This window comes from Triturus cristatus, chromosome 1_2 (assembly GCF_964204655.1).
Source record: "Triturus cristatus chromosome 1_2, aTriCri1.1, whole genome shotgun sequence".
Taxonomy (NCBI): Eukaryota; Metazoa; Chordata; class Amphibia; order Caudata; family Salamandridae; genus Triturus; species Triturus cristatus.
Genome location: NC_140580.1, coordinates 141,034,695 through 141,051,319, shown reverse-complemented (window position 1 = coordinate 141,051,319; position 16,625 = coordinate 141,034,695). Strand labels below are relative to the sequence as shown.

At 45.7% G+C, this 16,625-nt stretch overlaps 1 protein-coding gene across 2 annotated transcripts in view; it reads left to right on the top strand.

The window, feature by feature from the left end:
- The window catches only part of TDRD1 (tudor domain containing 1), a 1,654,170-nt gene that overhangs the window by 441,638 nt on the left and 1,195,907 nt on the right, over nt 1–16,625 (top strand). For both annotated transcript variants that reach the window (XM_085603291.1, XM_085603292.1), the window contains one exon: nt 12,541–12,601. In XM_085603291.1, coding sequence (XP_085459417.1) covers nt 12,541–12,601 — 61 coding nt within the window. The remainder of the gene's footprint in view (nt 1–12,540; nt 12,602–16,625) is intronic.

Here is a 16,625-nt window from a genome sequence, read left to right as displayed (position 1 = left end):
CCTGCGATGGAAGGCAGCCACCAGACGATCGGCATGGACCGCCGACGCAGGCTCCCACGAGTTTTCCTCCGGGCCGTAACCCTTCCAGGCCAGCAGATACCAGAGCTTGCCCCGCACCAGCTTGAAGTCCAGCACACGTTTCACCACGTGCTCACGTTCCTGCTGCACCCATACGGGAGGTGGGACTTTCCGTACCGGGCACAGCGAAGGCTTGAGTAACGAGACGTGGAAAACCGGGTGGATGTGCAGGTGCGGAGGCAGTCGCAATTGCACTGCCACGGGATTCACATGGCGAACCACAGGATAGGGGCCGATGTATTTGGGATTGAATACGCTGGGTTTCCTGAATCTAATGTTCTTAGTGGACAGCCATACCCTATCCCCTTTGTGGTACACTGGATTGGGCCTGCGATGTTTGTCAGCTTGGAGCTTGTACCGTGTTTTCGATACACGAAGGTTCGTGCGGGCCTTTTTGAGGGCCACGCGAATCGTGGTGAGCCTGCTCTGTACATCGGGAAGGCTGATACCAGCGTGAGGGAGCAAGAACGGGGTGAAACGTGGATGATACCCTGAGGAGAGAAAGAAGGGCGTTTGTTGTGTGGATGAATGCATGGAATTGTTGTATGCAACTTCAGCCACCCACAACCAGTCCACCCAGGCACCCAATGCCTCGTCCACATAACAGCGCAGGTACTGCTTCAAGGTCTGGTTGAGCCTCTCCGTCTGACCATCGGTCTGGGGATGAAAACTTGTGGACAAGGATGAGCGTATGCCCAGCTCGGCACACCAGACCTTCCAAAACCGAGCTGTAAATTGGGAGCCTCTGTCTGACACGATTCCGAGAGGGAGGCCGTGGAGACGCACCACGTTCACCAGCAAGAGCTTCGCCAGCGTCCCCGCCGTAGGGACCTGCTTGCACGCCAGGAAGTGTCCCATCTTGGTGAGGTAGTCTATTACCACAACGATGGCCATGCAGTTTTGGTCCTTGGGTAAGCCCACTATAAAGTCAACTGAGATTCTTTCCCAGGGATTCATAGGCGTTGGTAGCGGGTGAAGGAGGCCTTGTTGTTTGCGATGATCGGTTTTCATCTGTGCGCAGACGACACACATCTTGACCCAAAGCAGGATGTCCGGCCTTACCGAAGGCCACCAGAACTGTCTTAGCACTTTCTCTAGGGTTTTGATTCCCCCCATATGTCCAGCACAGGGCAGTTCGTGACACCACGTGAAGACAAGTTTCCGGAGACTGAGTGTAGGGACCAACACCCTTGAGCCCCACACGGGGATGCCTTGCTGCAAACGCCACTCCTTGTGACTTCTCAACCATGACCTCCAGGTGACTGTTCTGATTCCGCGCTTCACTCCGAGCACAAAGGACTCCGTTTCGATGTTTCCCACCACCTGGTCTGGTGACCAGATGGATTGGTCGGGTTCCACAGCGGGGAGGCCGGTCAGGTCCTGCCTGGACAAGGCATCGGCTTTTCTGTTTTGCGAACCTGGCCGGTATGTGACAAAGTGGTATTCCGCGAAGAAGAGCATCCATCTCCGTTGGCGAGGAGAGAGATGTCGAGCCGACCGCAGAAACTGGAGGTTCCTGTGGTCGGTGAACACGGTTACTTGATGCTGGGCGCCCATTAACCAGTGTAGGCACTCCAGGAACGCCACCCGGATGGCTAGCAGCTCTTTTTCGTAGACAGTGTAATTCAGCTCTGCCAGGTTCAGCTTCCGGGACATATAGGCGACGGGATGGAGTTGTCTGGATGGCGTTGCGAAAGAACGACCCCTACGGCCGCGTCGGAGGCGTCCGCCTCTACTATGTATGGAAGGTCGGGTTTGGCGTGTCGCAGGATGGGAGCGGAGGTGAAGGCGGTTTTGAGTTGGTCAAACGACGTCTGAGCCTCCGACGACCAGCTGAAAGGAATTCCTTTTCGAGTCAGCCTGGTAAGGGGGGCTACCGTTTGTGAGAAATGGTGAATAAACCGGCGGTAGAAATTCGAGAAGCCAAGGAAGCTTTGCACGTCCTTAACGGTGCGTGGTATGGGCCATTGGGCCACGGCTTGTACCTTCCGGTCGGACATGACCTGTCCGACGGGAGTTAGTTGGACGCCGAGGAATTCCATGGTGGTAACATGGAACTCACATTTGGTGAGTTTACAAAACAGCCGGTGATTCTTCAATGCCTGTAACACCTGCCCCACGTGGACGACATGTTTCTCCAGATCGGATGAAAATATCAGAATGTCGTCGATGTAAACCACGACAAACCTATCCAGGAAGTCACGCAGCACCTCGTTGAGAAAGAACTGGAAGGCTGCCGGGGCGTTACAGAGCCCAAAGGGCATCACCAAGTATTCGAAGAGGCCAAACCGCGTTTTAAAGGCGGTTTTCCACTCGTCGCCTTCCCTCATTCTCACCAAATGGTATGCCCCCCAGAGGTCCAGTTTGGTGTATACGTGCGCCTCTCGTACCTGTTCCAACTATACGGGGATCAACGGCAAGGGGTATCGATTTTTTACCGTCAAGGCGTTGAGGGCGCGGTAGTCAATGCAACAGCGTAACTCGCCGTTGGCCTTAGGTACGAAAAAGAGTGGAGACGCTGCAGGCGACCGTGATGGACGAATGAATCCCAACCTCAGGTAGGTATCCAGGTACTCCCGGAGATGACTGGTTTCCGGACCGGTGAGGGCGTAGAGCCTGCCACAGGGAACGACAGCACCAAGGAGAAGGTCGATGCGGCAGTCGTATTCCCGGTGTGGAGGCAATTCTTCTGCTTTTTGGATGTCGAACACCTCTTTATACGATGAGTACCATTCCGGGAGCGTCATCTCCTTCTCGGCGGCTGTGACAACATGTAGGGGGGACGTAGGTGCCACGACTGGATTGGACGCAGAGTGTCCGCACTGGGTTTGGCAGAAGGCGGAGCAGAACGCTATCGAGTTGGTAGACCACTCTATGGTCGGTTCGTGCCGTCTCAACCACGGTAATCCCAAGATAAGTTTACACCTAGGGGCTTGAATAACGTTAAACGTAAGCCATTCACTGTGGTCTCCCCCTACGGTGATCTTAAGGGACGGGGTAATGTACCGGATGGGACCCGACTCCAGTTCTTTGCCGTCAACAGCGTAGACAAGTTCTGGTGTTTTCTTAGGCCGAAAGCGGATACCTAACCGCTCCGCTTCTTTTTCATCCATGAAAAAGCCTGTGGCTCCGGAGTCTATCATGGCTCGTATGGTCTGTGTACGCTGATTTATCACTGCGTCCACATCGATAAGAAGTGATCTGGTTCCTGGGTATTGTCCAATACCATAGAAGGGATGTAGTGAAGGCTTGAAGGCTTCCCTTCTTGGTCCGTCAAGCGCTGAAGTTTCCCGACGTTCCCTCACCGGTTGCCAGCGCTGCTTGCACTGCTTGAGGTCTTCCGGTCTTAGGTCGCACAGGGCACTCTCGAAGGAAGTGGCGTTTCTTGCCACAATAGAGACAGAGGCCCTGCTTGAGGCGATGGTCACGTTCACTCAACGTCAACGAGGCTCTCACCGTTCCGATTTCCATGGGGTCGGACCGGGATAGCGCATGGTCTGGAGCGCGGGCGTGTTCGTAGGATGAAGGGGTTTTCTCCTTCTTGTGATCCCCCTTCCTTTCTCGGAGCCGGTATTCCAACCTGGAGGCAAGTTCTACCATGGCCGCACAGGTGCGAGGCTGAGGATCGATCTGGGCAATAACGTCCTTCAGTTCTTCCGTGAGCCCTCGGTAGAAGATGGCGGACTGTTTTGCTTCGGGCCAATCGGTTTCTGCCACTAACCGACGGAAGCTGTTGAGGTATCCGATGAAGTCGGTATTGCTTTGTCTGAGGTCAAGGAGGTCACGGTCTGCGGAGAAGGTGTCTGCTCGTCGATCAAAGGTCTTTTCGAATTCCACGCGAAAGTTGTCCCAATCGTACATCAAAGCGTCGTCTCTTCTGACGATTGGGACGGCCCATTGTGCGGCGTCTCCAGCCAAATAGGAGATAAGGAAGGCCACCCTCGCTTGGTTGGTGAGAAATAGCTTAGGCTTACAATGGAAGTGTAGTAAGACTTGGGTCATAAAGACCTGGATTTTTTGTAAGTCTCCATGGAACCTCTCCGGGGGGGCCAACGGGACGTGGGCAGGCATTTCTACCTCCACCTGAGGTGTTTGGGTAGAAAATACGTTCCCTGCATCAAAGGGGTTCCTCTGGAGGCGATCAAGGAGAGCGTGTAGCTCGGCTGTTTCGGTCCTGGAAGCAGCGAGCTCTACCTGCACCTGTGCCAGAGCGGCTAACACGTCTTCCAACGTGGCCATGCCTATCTCAGCGCGATCGGGAGGAGAATATATCGTGGGCCGAATATTCTGTCGGGATACCCTCGGATGTCCTCTCCTCAGGATGGCGCTGAAGCTCTATAGGGGTCCACCTCCCATCTTCCCCTAGTCCGGAGAATGTGTGATACACTCGGACGGAGGAGGCAGGTGAGCGAGGGAAGGAAGGATAGGAACGGCAGGGCGGGAGACCTGTAACGAAACAAACAGATAGTGAGATGAGGAGTCTCTTTCCACCTCCCCCGGTGGCACCCGTCCCTGGTTTCTCTCCTTTTTACCTGCAGTCTCTCTCTGCCTCTTGTGACCCCTCTAGCCGTAGTCTCGAAGGCACCTAGCCAGTTACTACTCACTGGTGGTAGGTTGTGGACTTTTGGCGTAAGATGGCCACACAGGTGCGATTGTCTGGGATTTCGGAGCAGCCCAATGCAGCTTGAGCTTAATGTCCCCCCACGCCTCTCCTGTGTGGTGCGGGGACCGCACCTCCTATCTTCCTTGAGATATTGAGTGCTGGCAGCGTCGTTGATACTCACGATACCGCTGCCAGGATGGTGCGAAGGTGGTGTTCGCGCTGTCCCTCGACCGCCAGACAGCCGAGGCGCGCGGACTGGTTATTCTGGATGGGGGCCCGGGAATCCGTGGGCGTCGGAGGTCGGCGTCTTGCTACTACTCCAAGCTCCGGGAACCTCCGAGAGCTGAGGAGCGCTGACGCGATGATCCAGGGGCCCGGAATCCGTGGGCGTCGGAGATAGGCGTCGCGCTACTACTCAAAGCTCCGGTAATGACCGAGAGCCGAGGAGCGCCGACGCAATGGTCCAGGGGGGCCCGGAAATCCGTGGGCGTCGGAGGTAGGCGTCGCGCTTCTACCCAAAGCTCCGGGAGTGGCCGAGAGCTGAGGAGCGTAAACGCGTCGTTCGAAATGCCCGGAAATCCTTGGGCCAAACACAAAGAACAGGCAGCCAGCCGGGGATTGCGAAACACCGTTCGCCAAAGACAGGTAACCATACGGGAATATTCGGCGACGTCTCATAGGCTTCCCCACCTATATGCGTTTATCCCAGCGTGAGCTTGTCACGTGGGGCGTGATTCCCTCGGGCCTTCTGGGATGTGGAGTTCTTGATGGGCGGTTGTCGTGCTGCAGCACGGGAGTCCGATTCTTCGACCAGCGCATTACCGGGTGGTGAGCCTGACAGTATGTCACTCCCAATAATCATATCTGTTTTCAGGACATGCCAATTCTTCCGTAGTATACTTTTTAAACAATTGGCATCTCCTGAGTAGGTCGTAACCATCCTGAATTTGCCTCCTTCCGCATTCTTTTTAATCTTATTTTTGCCTTTCAGTAGCTGTTCCCTAGGAATGGTCTCTACCTTTTTCAAAGTTGTTTCTAGCAATTGTTGATTGCACCCTCTGGCAATGAATCTAGCGGTGCTTTCTTTAACTGCTGTCTGAAAATCACAATCCCTTGTGCTATTTCTTTTCAGTCTCAGGAATTCACCATAGGGTATCTGGACTAATCTGGGTGGATGACTGATTATGGCGTGGAGTGTGAAATTTCCTGCTGTCGGTTTTCTATACAAAAACCTGCTTAGTTTGCCTTCAACTATGGAAACACTTAAGTCAAAGAAGTTCACTGCTAGTGAACTTACTTCACCTGTGAACTGTAAGATTCAACAGTGGTTTTGTGCCGGTTTTGATGGATATTCAGGGATGTGGAATTCCTATAGCCCGACCCCCAGGACATATTGTTTGGGGTCAAGAACAACACTTTTTCATGTGTATTTTGTCTTTGGGACAAAAAGGCACAACCCCCTACAGCACAAACCCTTTGGCTGCCAGTTTGCAGTACCACATTATGGATCAGGGAAGGGCTCTGACTGCAGTTAAGGTAATATTTTTGCCCATATGTCAATACTGTTCACACTTGTATCTATGGTTGATTAATTGAAAGCCTTTATTATTAGGGTGAGCGCTCTAAGCAAATGTAAGCTCCGACTGCGCTACTGACAGTGGTTCCAGTATAAAAATGTGTACACACATTTTCAAAGTTTAGCAATATGAGGCTATGTATAATGCTCCCATAATGCTCTCTGATTTGATGCCTATATTTGCAGAAGCTTGCAAGCAAGATTGATAATTCTTTGCTTTCAAAATAAAATATTCATAAAACAATTATAGCAGGAAAAAGAAATTGTGCTAAACTACTGTAAAATTTCAGGTACCATTTCTTTGCAGTATCATTTAGTAACATGTTGATGCATGCTAGTATTTCCCAAAAATATTCATAATGGAAAATCAGTGTAACCAGTTTCAATAAGATTATGGGAAACAAAAAAAGGCAAGCATTGGCAAAACCAGTAGGTCTGAAATTGGTGGACAGCCTTTTAGTTTTGTCAACGTGTGGCTTATTTTGGCACGGTTTTCGTAAAATCCTATTGGTGTGGGAGCTGCCGGGCCCAAAACTTTATAACAAACATTGGCAAAAGCAAAAATTGTTTTTTGGTCTCAAAAACCACACACTGCCACAGTAGTTACTGGCACTGAACAAAAGTGCTTTGTGTGCCGATATGCTCCATGAAAGAGCAGATTTCTGTCACTCACAGTGAAGCCAGGAGAGAGAGAAAATTGTAACAACCACAAAAGGTCACGGGTAACACCAGACCAAATTGTTAAAGAAAGTCTCAAAAGTGCACCCATGATAAATGTCCTTGCATTAAGTGCAGCTATCCGACTTTCGTGAATTCCCAAGAATTTACAGAAGTAGGACAAGAAATAGTACTCCTAGAAAATATTTGTGAACTGCATTTTAGCCTGAGTAAATCTGCATGTGTAGATTTGCTCATGCGAAAATCTGAATGTTTGCAAGTTCACTTTTCCTCCAACCACTTTTTTCCCATCTCTGTAAGAAGGTTTACGTCTGCCATTGTCATGTGTAAATTTCCAACATTTCTCAGTATGGGAAAAGATTAGAGCGGAGTTGTTGAAAACTCTTAAAACAGACTCAAAAGGGCATTCTAAACCTGGAACTATTGCTTACCACTACCTTCAGCCCCAGTATGTTGATCTGCGAAAACGTGGCAGCATAAGGTGATTGCAAGTATTCAAACATTACTTAGATATGAGCCCTGGCATAATCAGAGCGGTCATATTAGAGCTCCTAGATAATGAGATTGCTGCCATAATTTGTCGTTGCACTACATGGCACCATAGGGGCAAGTGAATTTTGTTTCAGGACAAGTAGATTTATGAATCAACCTGCCCCATGGACAAGTAGATATTTTATTAAATTCCACATCCCTGTATGATGTGTTCTGTGTTTTGGTTCCGCCTGTTGGTGTTGCTTTGAAAGATACGACAATTAGAAAGTTGTCTACTTTGGTTGATCGTTTGGCTTCTAATACAGAAAGGCGCAGCAACTTTTATTAATGAGGCGCATATAGCTATGCTTGCAAAGGGTATGTAACATTGTTTAGCATTCGATATTTTGTCTGTATTTCGTTCAGGCCATTGACAAAGTTGCACCTTCATACCTGACTATAGTGGGCTTATTACATTAACAATATGATCAGTTTTTGCATGAGACAAAGCGTCTGTAGGAGCATGGATTATTAGAATCTGTAGTTGCGTGGTCCGGTGAGTTTGGAAATTATTTTACAAAGGATTGGGGAGTGATAATATTGATTCTGGTGTTTTAGGGAACACGCTAATCTATTATTTATTGGTTCTTTTTAAAATGAGTCTAATTTTCTTCCAAACATTTTTTGGAGCAACTTGCTACAACAGGGGTTTTAATTGTTTTCTAGCTCAGCAGTCCATAGGCAGTTCACTCGGAAATTAATAGACTTGCTCTCTTTTAGCCACACTTTTTATCCTGCCACCAATCACCATAGAATCTGATGGTTCAGATGTCCCTCTTGAAGCAGAACCCAAACCCATATCCTGTAGCCCCTATGGACAGAGTGCAAGAAACTTGTCTGTTTGGGTTACAAAAGTTTTCTTCTGGCAGTGTGGCTTGATACTCAGCTAATGCTACCTGCTGTTTGGGCAACTCTGTCCATGCTTTTTGGGAAATGGCCAAATTAATAGTGATCTGCCTCCCAGAGCACATGAAGAAGCCACTGTCTGATCTGGTGAGTAATGGAATGGATGTGGCTTTGACTGTACGGATACCATCGCCCGGTGTTTAGTTCGGCTGTTAGGCAACTTCAGTAGTCTTTAAGAAAAGCAGGGTAATGGCCAGAGTATCTCCTGCACAGCAATTCTGCTAGAAATATTAGACATTTTGTTGTCCATGCAAGGCTCTGCAGTTCCGTCAGTGGCAACTGGACAGCCTGTTCAGAAGCGTCAGCAGATATATCTCTCCTTTCTAGGCGGTAGTGGATCTAGAAAGAACCAATAGCAGCTGCTATTCCAGTCCCACTCTTTGCCTGGACTGCCTTCTCTAAACCCCTCTGGCTTCTGAATACCTGTTTCACACCACCATCTTCCGTTGAAAGGTAGTCTCCCATTATGTCACTAACTGCACCCTTCCACTTCTATCCTCCCTGCCAGTCAACCCCCTCTCATTCACTGCGGTCTTCCTCACGCCTCTATCTTGGAGGTGCAGGTCCTTGCCTTAGTGTAAAAAGTGCTATGAAATGGTTCCACTGAGAGGGAAGGGCCCATGATTTTATTACCCCTGCTTCCTGGCCCCCAAGAAGGATGGCAGCCTTTGACCTGTTCTAGAACTCTGACTTCTGAACCGTTTTATCCAGCAAGACCAGGTTCAATATACTGTCCTTGAGCCAAGTCCTATTGACCTTGATCGTGGGAGTTTGATCGATGTTCCTCACTATCCAGGGTGCCTTCTTTCATTATCTAATCCTCTCTGACCATAGGCGCTGCTTGAGGTTCACAGTGGAGTCTCAACTCTGAGTTTGTGGTCCTCCATTTGGACTGATGACATAAAATGTAACCGATCTTCATCTCAAACAGAATCTTCAGCATTTATGGTATGTGAATACCTTACTTGCATCCACCAATGCTTATATCCGAATAATTGATCCATAATACCGTGTCATAAATGTTAGCATGGGACAGGGCTCTGAAATGCTGCTTGTACGTGTACCCCTGCATCTTGTTCCCTACAGTGAGTTTCTGTAGGTTTTTGTTATTTTCTTTCCTCTGCTCACAGTAATCTTGTGTGTACAATGTGGGCTCCAAGTTATATGGAGTCAGATGGAGAGTGTGGCTCTGGGATCTCAAGAGGCATACCAAGTGAACACTCCTTTACTGAGTTTGAATACTAGTCTAATCCCTAAACTAACTGTAGAATAGTGACAGTGGTTGTTGTAACAGGTTATAGCTATGGAGCAGGCCTTTTTACCTATTGCCTCTCAAAGACAGCTGCTTAATGGGCTCTACCATGTTTTTAAATTGGTGTGCCAGGGCCCTGCATAAAATAATCTGCTTTGATTTCCTGCACTGGAGTGGCATTTGTGGTGAAACTTTTAAGAGAACCCCAGACAGCATTGTGGATTGGTGATCTGTGACAAAGCCTTCCTGAAGTTATTTGTACTGAATCACACTTCAAGGAGTGGAGGACAAGACTGAGGAACCAGTTCCTGTTTCAACTTTATTCTTCCCCACAACACATTCACTGGTGGTTAATTGGGGAAGTCTTCCCCTATCTTGTTTCTTTGTTTTAGGAACCATCTGTTGCATGGCAACTTAGCAACTTCTTGAAACTCGTTCCTGAATTGGACTTGTGGAATACGTAATGCTATCTGCATACATAGTATACGTTTGGGGCAGAATGTACCAGTCAGTGTGCCTTAATTACTTCACCTGGATCCTATTTCACAAACCAGAGGATTCCGAAAAACTTTTCTGTGCTCCATGGTTTAGTGTTGTGAGTGCAAATCCTCCTTCACCAGGTTTGGGCATTAGATCCGGGAAATGCCGTAGCCTGCCTGGGAGAGATGCGTTGGGCTTTTCATGAAGGAAGAATGGGCTAACTGCTGGGAATAGGTGCTTGAGTTGCCCTTGCATGAAGAAGTTTTTTCATAGAGAAGAGGAATGCAAGGAGCTGAAGCAGATGGCGTGATCACAGCCCACTGTAAACAAAGGAAGTATCTTCTCCCGCAGGCAGTATGGTTTGACCTTTAAGTCTTGTAGTATGCCCAGAAATTGAAAGTGCATGTGCCAGCTTGATGCTCACAGAGATGGTTACTGCATTTAGCTGTTTCCATTTGATGAGATGAAACACCTGTGAATGTGTGGCATCAGAAGACCGTGACTATATTACAGTTGTCGCATCAGCCAAAGCCAAAGTCCCTAGAAGAGGGTTTGCACTGCCGCAAGATCAAGTAATGCAATTAGTGTTTTCTTTCTCCAACCTCTGTTAAAGCATACCCTGGTGTTTTTGTGTTTGGGCTGCAGGATGAACCATCTGCGAAGATCCATCTAACTCCGAGCACAAAGGTACAGCCTTGTTCTCCCCTATATGTGTACCATTCTACCTAATTAGCCAGCGCTTGCACCGATTTACTAGATGTGAAGCTGGGGACATTGGCTTGTCGGCTGGGCCGAGGCTAAGTCAGTGTGACCATTCCTGGTGGGTCCATGCAGGACTGCAAACCACTGAGAGCTGCACAGCCTTCAGCTGGCAGAAGCAGGCTGACCAACTTTTGGCTGAGCAACCAATGTGCAGTGCAAGATTGTGACATGGCAATGAGGACTTCGATGTGTGATGGGGCCCTTTTATGTGCTACAATGAATCTAACAATAATGGACTTGTTCTTGGGAGACTCTTATTCATTCCACCAGATGGTAATAGGCCCAATCCTGCACTGACTGTGTTGTGATGCAGCAGTCAAGGCTTATTCCAACTGGCTCCTTTTGCACAGTGATTGATATGACGACAATTTTGCTCCATGTTTCTGCCCTCTGAATTTTTTATGGATAGTTTTGCATTGTGTTTCAGGAGTAAAGTACTTTTCCTTATATGTAAAAAAACAGACTGGACATTGAATTATTGAATACTATTCTGTTTTGAGTTCTGAGTTTATAATCCACAGTACTCTTCTGAGTAAGACTTGGACTGCTCAACTTTGCTACCCTGAAAATCAGTGGCCAATGGGGTGTACATGTGCTCCGTTTTTGGTCCAGTGGAAGGGTAAAGCTTCAGCACAACACACCAGTTGTAAAGGGCTCTCAATGTTGCTATTGAAGTCCAGGAACTCGTTATGCCCTAGGACTCCTGAAAGTTAATACAATAAGCAGTTAATATAGATTAAGATAAGAACAGTGTATTTAATTATACTTTCACATTATTGATAGTCATTTCCAATACGAATCCCCTGAAAGTCCAAATACTAAGATTTATTTGATTTCATCTTTAGATATTATGGCAAATGCAAGAAAAAGTTGAAAAAACTGAAGTACAGTTGAAATGTAAGGTCTTCCAAAGATGTAAAAAGGAGGCAGCAGCACTGGGCATGAAAGAGAAGAAAAACATACATGAGAAATGTGACAGAGTTAACAACTTCTTGGCCTGCAGACAATATGTACTATGAACAGTCTTTAAACACCCGGTTGTATTTCGAAAAACAAGGGTATTGACACAGGCTTAAAGTACACTACTGAAAAGTGTTCTCAGATTGCAATTTAAAGAAGCTGTATTAGTATTTGAGTATGTTGTTTCAATACATCACAGATGCTTTGTGACCAGGAAATTGAAGTTTTCATGTTATAAGTAAGCCTTTATGTATGCAGAAGTGGATGTGGGAGAGTTAGGCAATTGTTGAATGAGCTTCTGTGAGGTTGGGCAGGGGACCTTTCAGAAGGGAACTGTTCTTTGGAGAGCATTCTTTGTTGTGGTACTGATATAGTCTTTCTATTAGCACTCTATCTTTGTTCTTCAAGCACTCAATTCCCTGTGGTTGGTTAGTTGTTGATAGTCATCTTTGAGGCATGCATGGTCATGCACAGCCTGCATCAGATGGTGGCTGATTGATAATGGGAAAGGCCGTCTTTAAGTTTTTTATTTACATGTCTATTGATCAAAAGGCTGTCTAAAGTTGTTTAGAAGTTTTCTGAGTTAGTGTCTTTGTTCCTTCTCTTGAGGACCCATCAAGGGCAGGTCAGAGTTTCCAACCTTTGACTATGAGCAATCTTTCACAGTGTCTCTGAAGTTTTAATCTATCAGTTGTGTATTAATTTCTTTTTCAGTAAGCCAGAAGACCCCTCAAAGTTACCTGCAGACGCTGGGAGTCATCAGAATCATCAGAAGGTATCAACTCTGCATTATTTTGTATTCAGTATTTTTGCAGGACGTCTTAGCTAATATGTGTATATTAAACCTTCAGATTCCTCTTGTATTTGTCTTCAGGTGAGCTGGCTTTCAACTCCGGTCTATCCTCACAAATCTTTAGAAATCATTTTTGCATATCAGCATTTTATTAATGAATGTTAAGTATGCCTCCGTGAACTCTGCAACCACGTCTTCCTTTTTGTCTAATTTTCCTTAACCTTATCTGGAGAGGATAAACACCTATATTTGTTGCTTTGTTTGACTTGCTATGATATTAAGGGAAATTTCTAATTTTCTGGAGGGGCTGCTAGAATGTAGGATTGTTCTATCCCCTACCCTGATGCTGCTAGGCGTTGATAGGAAATCGGAGTTGGGCAGTGCTGCCGAAGCCTTGGTTTTTATATCTACGGCTGTGCTGCGTATCCTTATTTCAGCAGGCTGGAAAGATTCCTCCCCTCCTACCTTTCAAATGTGGATTACAAGGCTGCTTGGTATGCACAATATAGAATCCTGCCTATATGAGTTAAAAGGTAAAAAATTAAGGGAATTAGGTAGGAACATCTGGGCACCACTTGCAATCTGGAGGAGCTCGAACGTCTAATTTTTGCTTCATTTATTTCTTGATTAAGTACGGTTTAGAACCAGCTCGGCTCGTATTATATGTTTCTATTATGGTTTGTCATTTATAACGTGTTTCTCTTCTTGATTTAAAAGGAATTTTTTATATAATGAATTTGTATATATTTTTGTATGACACTAGTAAATCCCAAATAAAAAAATTAAAAAGTTTGACTGAATACATCTGGAAAAAAAATCTATTCCTTTAATGTTGGATGGTTTTTCTATGTCCGTTTCTCTGAATTCAGACATTTAAATTCCCAGTGTTATCAGTGCTGATTGTTGCTGGTTTTGGAAACTTACACCAAAGATTTGTTTATTGAGGTCAACCTGCTTGCACGTTCCTCCCATGTACTCTAATCAATTGATAATCATTTGTGAATCTCAGCCGTTGTGCCTGTTTGTCAGTAGAGCCAACCAAACTGGAACTGGGCCTTGGACATGTTTTGTATTTGCCAGTAGATGTGTACCTTCTTTCTAAGAAGTCTCTTTTCTAAATGCCATACCTCAGCAGCAATTTCAAAGTAAACTTTATTTATCTGAACGCCATAAATGCACACACAAGATAATAAAACATAATCTAAAGTTTTATCTTATACAAGGGTCATATACTATCTGTTTTTCATTTAAAGATTTTTATAATAAAATGTAGTTGCAAAAAATCTAAAGCAGGTGCGCTGAATCCGATCTAAAACTTCAATGTTAGAGAATAACATTTAAAATCCAGATCTCCAAATATGATTTTACAAAATTAAGAACCCTGAAAACATTTCAGGTGAGCCTAGGGACTGCAAAAAAAGTAGACTATCCTTGTACTGTCTCCCATTGGCCTTGCTGAGCAACAGCACGAAAAAAGGGTGTCTTGGCTCTTGATGCAAAGGGCAAAACCGAAATAAGTGGCTAATGCTTTAGGTTGAGTTATTATCATACACCTAACAAAGATACGTCCTGATTCCATGACCCAGAGAAGGAAAAGCAAATTTAAAGTGCAAAGTCTAAACAAGATTAGCCAGTGGCGATGTGTAGAAGGTATCATCCCCCTCAGATAAGGCTGTATGCCATGGGTTTTTGAGACTTGGGCATAATTAGAGGAGAGGAGTTAGCCTAACGGCTAGGGTTGTTCGACCTCAAATCTGGGGAACCGGGTTCGAGCCTCGGCAAGGACGCGCAACATTCTGTGATTCTGGGCAAATCACTTAATCTCCCTTTGCCTAACAAAAAAATAAATGTGTCCTCATGTAAGGTGCTTGTGTAAAGCGCTCTGATACCTGGTACCCTCGGGTCAAGTTTGCGCCAAATAAAACTCCTATAAAAAGATATATATCAATTGATTGCTTGGCCTGGGCAGCATATAGGCATTTAGTCATACAGTGCTCCAAGAACAATTCTTTAACGCGTAACTAATGGTTAGAGACAATTGTATGAGGGGATTTTTAAAGATCAAGGAGACCAAGGCTGTCAAAAGTGACATTCAGATACTTTAACCATTGTTTTTTGTCCACCCCATCTAGTATCAGGCAATCTGAAATAGAAGTTCTAATCATGCCAGCCATTGCTTAAGACCATATTTTAGCCCACATTATTAAAGTCGCTTATCCAATCTGATCTTCCAAATCCGGCATCCTGAGCTCCTTCTGACATATTAAGGTAGCTGTGACTCCTGGAACTGAAAGTAGTCTACGCAAAAATAGATTTTCTGCACGTTGTATAATATTTATCTTATTGCCCCCTTCACAGGCCAGCACCATATACACCTGCTGAAATGCACTTGCTCTTGTAGATATTCAGCATTTCTAAAATTGATTTGTTTTGGAGCTTGTGGGTGAATCTAAAAATAGGCTCAATATTCCTATTAAAAATCTGACATCTGAGTGATAGGAGGCGTCCAACTTAATGGCTGATTATACAAAACTCCTAGATAGTTAAAAACGTTCGGAAACAAAGGCGAGGGGAAAGAAGAACAAGGGTTTTGGTAAACAGGCCCAGCATACGTACCCAAATGACTATGTATACAATGAGTATGCAGTTCCTAACAAAATAGAGAGCAAAGACACATTCTAACTGTAAAACAACCACCAGTCAAAAGGCAGGAGAGTGGTCTACTTGTTGGAAAAAGGCCCTCACACACCTGACAAGAAGGTGTCTTGCTTCATCATCGGGCCTGCTCCTACTCGGGCCGGCGCTGCAATGCCCGATCAGGCGCCCGTGATGGGGCCTACTTAACGGAGATCTTTATTCCGAAGCCGTCAGGTGGAGTATGAGTGAGTGTCTTAGTGTAGGTGAATGTGAGAGTGTTTATTGAAGTTAAAATAGGGAAAAATGTTCCAATCCAAATAATTTTAATGAGTTTGATTCTTCCCCTAATTAAAATTAAAAAGAATCGCGTATAGTCACCCTATGTTGTGATGTTATACGCTGAAATGTGAGGTCAACATGTTTCTTGCCCTATTATCAGTTCGATGGCAATTCCTCAGGACCTAATAAAAAGACTACCTACACATTTTCTGGTGGTGGACACCCAACACATGTAGTGAAAAGTGACCACCCTTACAGCACCCTAAAAAATGTGGGGGTACCTCTGGTGTCAATAAAGTTAATCAAGTGTAACCTGTAAAATGAAAAACAGTTAGAACAGTCAAGGAATAACATTGTAATATCCCTAAAAGTAAATTCATCATACTGATTCAGCAAGTGATAGTGCGTCACACGCATGCAAGAAGCCCATGGGCTGTGACATGTTTGATGCAACCAACTAATCATTAAAAGATCGAAATATGTTCAGGTGATGATTAAAATGTCATGATTATCACAACAGATAAGTACAAGGCAAGAGGAGACTAGTGTAAAACAAAGGCACTATCAGACATCAGGACAGTCCTCACCCTTAATATTTTATGGTCCGGGCCATAACAGTACCGGTCGCCGTCGACACTGAATTCTAGTGTCCTGATATATGAAAAAAAGGATGTTAATTCAACTCAAAGAACATGATGAAAAGCGCAAGAGTACGCGGGTATCGTAGTCATGTCTAGAAACAGGAAATAAGGTAAACGTGTATGCCACCAAAAATTTATAAATAAGGTGGGATACAGAGATGGATATACAAAATTTAATCCAGTTACGGTGAAACGTGGAGGGGTTAAAATATGGGGTAAGTCACCTTTCTGATTATGCAAGCTACTATAAATAGGTACTGTAAATACCCAAGCCAAGCTCAAAGCATGGTAGCTGTGTAGCGCGGTAAGAACAAATGATGTTGCACACTCATTAATGTCGAGAGAAGAGGAGAAAAGTGCTTTCTCATTAGGATAGTGCGCCCGCTCAAACGTAGCGGTGAGCTTTGTGAAATAAGGGAGGCAGGAGCGTGGAGGCGTTTGAGAGAAAC